At 41.1% G+C, this 5,713-nt stretch overlaps 1 protein-coding gene across 1 annotated transcript in view; it reads left to right on the top strand.

The window, feature by feature from the left end:
• Positions 1-50, top strand: part of LOC116081495 (tubulin beta-4B chain-like) — a 2,443-nt gene extending 2,393 nt beyond the window's left edge. The window contains exon 5 of the mRNA XM_031358088.1: positions 12-50. Within this exon, the coding sequence (XP_031213948.1) occupies positions 12-50 (39 nt within the window). The remainder of the gene's footprint in view (positions 1-11) is intronic.
• The last annotated feature ends 5,663 nt before the right edge of the window (positions 51-5,713 follow it).

Genomic DNA, 5,713 nt, shown 5'->3' with positions numbered 1-5,713 from the left:
CTGATGAGCAGGGCGAGTTTGAGGAGGAGGAGGGCGAGGATGAGGCTTGAGTTCCCCAGGCCAAGCAGGTTAGGGAAAGCTGAGATGAAAGGAGGGGGTGGGGGGGCTTAATCTGTGAAAATACCTTGGCAGTTGAAGGAAGGAGGATGGTCTAGGTTTGTGCTGGGTCTCTGGTGCTCTTCACTGGTGCCTGTCACTTTTTTTCTCTTTTTGTAATATTGATAACACCAATGTAACACTTGAGATCTTCCTGAACTCCTGTTGTAATGGCTAAAATCACATAAACCTTTGTGTCCTAATGGTGTCCTCTTTTCTGTCTCTTCCTTTCTCCTTATTAAGCTCTTTATTATCAACTTAAATCCACCTTTCTGAACACAGAATATTTTCTTCCTTTAGAAAAGACTAAAGCCCAGGCGTTTCCTCTTTGGGTATGCTATTAATATAAGTTGAACCAAAAACAACCTTACTCAATCCAACAGGAGAGAGCAGCCTGAGTTTAAAAAAGGTCCTTTGGTACATGACTTGTTTATTGAAAGTGTGTTTATGTAGACATTATTACTACCAGGCCTTGATTTCTTTAAAGTTGGGTTTTTTTTGTTTTTGTTTTTGTTTTTGAGCAGCTACTTAGAGGCACACTGCGCAGCATTTAAAGGAGAGTGAAAAATTCATTTCCTCTTCTGTGTGCTTTGATCTAGTCTTCCTTCCTGAAGAACAGCATTACCAATAATGTTGATTATTGATAGTAATCACCAAGTTATATCATTCTTATGATGCTGGTAATCAAACTTGGGACCTTCTTGCACACAGCAAACATTATACCACTGATCTACCCCTCCAGGCCAATACTGTGTTCAAGGGGCAAGGCCTTCATTATGTAGTTGTGCAAATATGTAATATGTGCATTCTCAGGTTTCCTTTCAACCATAGTGTCCACAGTTTTACAAACTTTGTGACAACCTTTATTTCAGTCTATTTGGAAACATAAATTCTGAGTGTTTGGGGGAGTTTTCCTTTAAATAGAAAGAAATTAAGAATTTTCATAGTTTATTACATTCTTATCATGAAGATCTGGGATCTGAGATTTGCACTCAAACCAGATATGGACTTGAATTCAACAATTAAAGGAGCTATATGGGTCCAGTCACCTATAGGTTCTCATTTAAGATACTTCCATGGGAGTAATTGTAAAGAAAAAAAATTATTCTGTATAGGTCTACTGCTCTAAAAGGAGGGCATAAAGAAATTTTATTTTAAAAGAAGTTGAAACATACTTGGAAGCAGATCCAAGGGGAAATATGGACAATATCATTCTAAATAGTGGTAAAGAAAAAAAAAATCATCTCACCACTAGGCTCCATAAATGGCAAAGAGCAGCAGTTCACTGTATATAGATCACAGAAACCTGACAGAGCAAGTAGGATTCAGTGGCTCAGGATCTTTAGTTCCAATTTCTATATTTAATGGCAAACTGGCAGGTGTCTGTCCTGGCTAAGCTGGTGCAAAGCTTCAACAACCTCATTGAAGTGTGACATTGGTTTTAAATGCCCCGAACACTTGGGGCAGCTGCCAAGGCCTGCTGGACCTGTCCTTTGGTTTCACATTTCCAACAACCTGTCAGACCTATGACAGTAATTTTGGAAAAGGGGGGATGACTGCCAAGTACCTCGTGGTATACTGGAAGTGTGCATCTCTTTCATACCTTGTAAGAAAAGGACAGGCAGGTGCCAGCCAGCTAGCCCTGCTGCACATAGATCAAGTTCATTTTGACACAATGGGAAGGGTGGATGCCCAGTGGACCATTTAAGCAGATGCTCTGGATCTTATGTCAACTTTAAATACATTATTAGGAAAAACACTGAAAGATGAAAAAAATGTTTAGACACTTGGATAAAGACATACTATGTTTAAAACACCGGTTTCCTTTGCTGGGTGGCCATTGTGTAATGGGATTTAGGAATGTGTGTGATGGGAGTAGGTGAGAGTGTGTCAGGCAGTGCTGCTGAGGTTAGTATTGATGGTGGTCGCAGTGGTTGTTTTTAGCTTCCATAATGTTCCATGCCTCCCTAATGGGCTTTGCGTAAAGTATTCACTTTGAGCAAGTAAGGCTCCCAAATTATAATACCTGCTACAAGGCCTAGAGGTTGGAATTAAGGGTAGGGAGTTCCAGTTATCTCGAGGCAAGGAACCAAGTCCCCACAGCAGTCGACTCAGCCACCTTAGCCTAAGGGGTACTAAAGTTTTGTTAAACTAATAGCAGTTTAGACTAAAATCTTCAGAGCTTAGCTCATTCCATTTGCTCTTTTTATAATTCAGGCCTCAGGGTCCAAGTTCTTCCATAGATTGCTTCACTTGGGTTATGTTATGCTCAGAACCAACGTGAGCATTAGAAGGGAACGATGAATATCCTGACTTCAAAGAAAAACCTGAAAATGTGTTGGGTTTGCGTCTGGTCAAAGGGAGTCCCTAATGAGGTCACTATTTGAGAATGGAATCTTATTTCCTACTTTTAAAGTGACATGTGCACATGTGTGGACACAATTGTATTGGCAAGAGTAGTAATATTTTATCAGTAGTCAACACTGACAATTAACAGGGAGCTAAAGGAAGCTGGGAAAGCATGAGTGACCCTCAACTGTCACAGTGAAGACTTCCCTCCCACAGACAACCTCCCACGTGTCGTGTCCTGGTTTGCATCGGCTTGTCCACTGCTTAGGAACACTTAGAATGTTGATTTCCTGAGAGTGTCAGCAGTGTCCTTGTTTTTAGGTATGCTTCAAAGTTGAGCCGTGTGCACAACTTGGGAGCATTCATTCTTGTCTTCATTTCTTAATCACCATCTATCTCCCTTTTGGTTTCTTGTGAGGTATTGTGACCGTCACATACCCACAAAAATTTAGTTTGATACAGCCTGTTTCACCACATAAGATGTATTTGACAAACCATAAAAATTGACCACTTAAAAGAGTGCAGGCGCTGTAGAAGGTGGCCTACTTTCTGAGTCTAACAGCCATGACTATCTCAGAGCTGCTGCAACTAACGAGACCATGAGGATGGGGATTACTGGGGTTCTCATAAAGGAGGAGGATCTTTACATCCTCACCTAGATCCCAGCTACTTTGTCCTGTGTCCTCCTCCTGGCTGTATGCATTGCTGCATTCACTGGTTCACCAAGCTAGACTCAGAAGCAATCACCCTTTAGTCTGTTGGTGGTGACCTATCTCGAATGGGTAGCGGTTTGTTCATTTTGCCAGGAAATGTCACACAACGGAGAGAGCTTTCAGAGAAGTGAAAGTGTGGAGGTTCCTAGAGGTTGTATGTTCAGCAAGGACATCACACCTTGTAACTTTTACCCTGCTCTATTTGTCACCTTGTCTGATGCCCTTAGTGTATTATTCCTTTTATATTTAAACCAGTAAACTTAAATGCTTCCCTAAGTTCTGCAAGCTGCTCTAGGAAATTAGTCAAGTCTGAGGCAATGCCAGCCTCAATTTATAGTCATTGGTCAGAAATATTGGGGTTGACCAGTTGGTCACTGCTGGCATCTGGAGTGTGGGGCAGTTGTGTGGGTCAGAGCCCTCAAACTCTGTGGCCTTCCTGCTACCTCCAGGAAGCTAGTGTCATATCTGGATTGCACTAGTGGACATCCAGGTAGTTCCCACTCCCCTGCAGAATGGCTTGCTCTAGTGAAGAGAAATCTCATGTCTGGGGTTATGGAAGTATTCTATATTGAAAGTGGAGGGGAAAACCCATTTTTCCATAGAGTAATATAAACAAGAGTCTCTTACATTCAAAGGTAGCACTAGGAAAGGAGATAAACTTGTAAAGTCTTTTCTACTGAGAAGCTGTTTTTTTCTAAAGCAACTGAAAACATTTCAAACCCTCTTGGCCCACATTTCTGATGAGATCCAGGAGTGTTTGGATGGAGATCATTCAGGGGTGGTATGGCTGTAGACATTGCCCATGTCTGCATCCAAACATTTATTCCTCTTATTTTGAGATCTTCCTAATTTTAAGCTAATAGATACAACATATCCATGACTTACAGACAACATATTTCAATGACCTACAATGAAATGTTCATGTCAGGCTATGCTGGTCACAAACATTAAACAGCTAAAATGGCAGGGTTTTGTTGTTGTTTGTTTGTTTGTTTGTTTGTTTTTTGTTTTCTCTCTCCACCACACATCTGTTAGCTGTCACTTGTGTGTCTGGTCACCAAGGAAAAGGAATCTATTTTGGTGGATTGGGTGATAGAAGGTACAGAGCACACTCAAAAAAATGAGCCTCTATGGCCACATGGAGGGTATCTCCAGGATATTGGTCGGGGACAGGAACTATTAAGACAAAGGGTTAGAGAGGGGGTGGAAAGGAGCCGGTGAGATGTCCATGGCCTGAGTCAGTGGCTGGTGTTTCGCAGGATTGTTGAGACGTGTGAGCCTTTGGAAGTGAAGACAGGGAGACACATTCAGCAGCTACATTATTCATAGACACAACTCTTGAGGCATAAACATTCCCTAAAGGAAAGAGAATCTAGCAAGCTGTCATTCATCTTCACAGCTTCTTTCTTTCAGTTCTCTGACTGAATAGGTACGTGGCATGGTTTGAATATGGTTCATTTCCAACAATAATCACGTGGGGAACTCATTCTCCGACGTAATGATGGTGAAGTGTGATGACTTTTAAGGATGATCATAGGTCATGGGGCATCCTGGGAAAGGATTAATGTGGTCTCTGAGGGCAGATTAGCGTCTTTAAATTGGGTGATTGTGAGACTGAACACAGCCCTTTCTCTTCCATCAGTGGCTCCTTTTTCTTTTCCCTCTCTCACACACGTATGTTCCTAACACATATGCTGTGGCATAGCCATGACTCTCACCACAGCCCAGAAAATACTAGTGTTACAAACTTAGAGGAAGTGTGGGTAAAACAAGTCTCTATCCTTTATAAAGCAACAAGGTTCAGAAATTTTATTATAATAACACAAAGCAGAACAGTGCAACATGATTTTAATATGTCAGTAGATGGGAAAAGAAAATAGTCCACACTTAATGAGCACCTACTATGTGCTGGGCTTATTACCATTTAGTCTATAGTAGAGAGAGACCTCAGTTGTAATTGGTGAATTTGGGAAACTTTTATTGTTTCAGCTTTGTGAATCCCTGTATAAAACAATTTATAGTATATGTACAGAGGTTCAAATGACATTAATGCATACAGGAATAAGAAAGTGATCATGCCTGGTACCTGTGAGTATGTGCTCCCTGCCATATTTTAATGCCACTTAGTTTTTCCAGGGATAATATACAGTTTGGGTACTAATAATATACAGTAAGGGAAATTATTGGCTCCCATGTTGAAAAGCCCAGAATCACATCTTTCACGACAATATCTAGAGTCTAGGTGTATATATCCTATGTAAGCTATGAGTGCAGAATGATACAAAATCATAAACTTACTTGAGACATTATGGGAGCACCTTTTTTGTAACTTTATTGTACAGTTCTTAGGTGTGAACTTTGTAGATGACAAGTCATGGTACAAGGTCAAAAGTTGAATATGCCTGAACTGGACTCTCCCATCACCTCTGGACTCTGCATCCCTTTGTTTCGTCTTCACTCTTCGCAAAGATCTTCCTAGTGGTGACAACTTGAGGCTCATGTCACCCCGTTGCTATAAAGAAAGATCCAGACTGGCCATGGACCTAATTGAGACA

The sequence above is a fragment of the Mastomys coucha genome, unplaced genomic scaffold (genome assembly GCF_008632895.1).
Source record: "Mastomys coucha isolate ucsf_1 unplaced genomic scaffold, UCSF_Mcou_1 pScaffold7, whole genome shotgun sequence".
NCBI lineage: Eukaryota > Metazoa > Chordata > Mammalia > Rodentia > Muridae > Mastomys > Mastomys coucha.
Note: the sequence above shows the minus strand (reverse complement) of the source record. Positions and strands in the feature narration are given on the sequence as shown.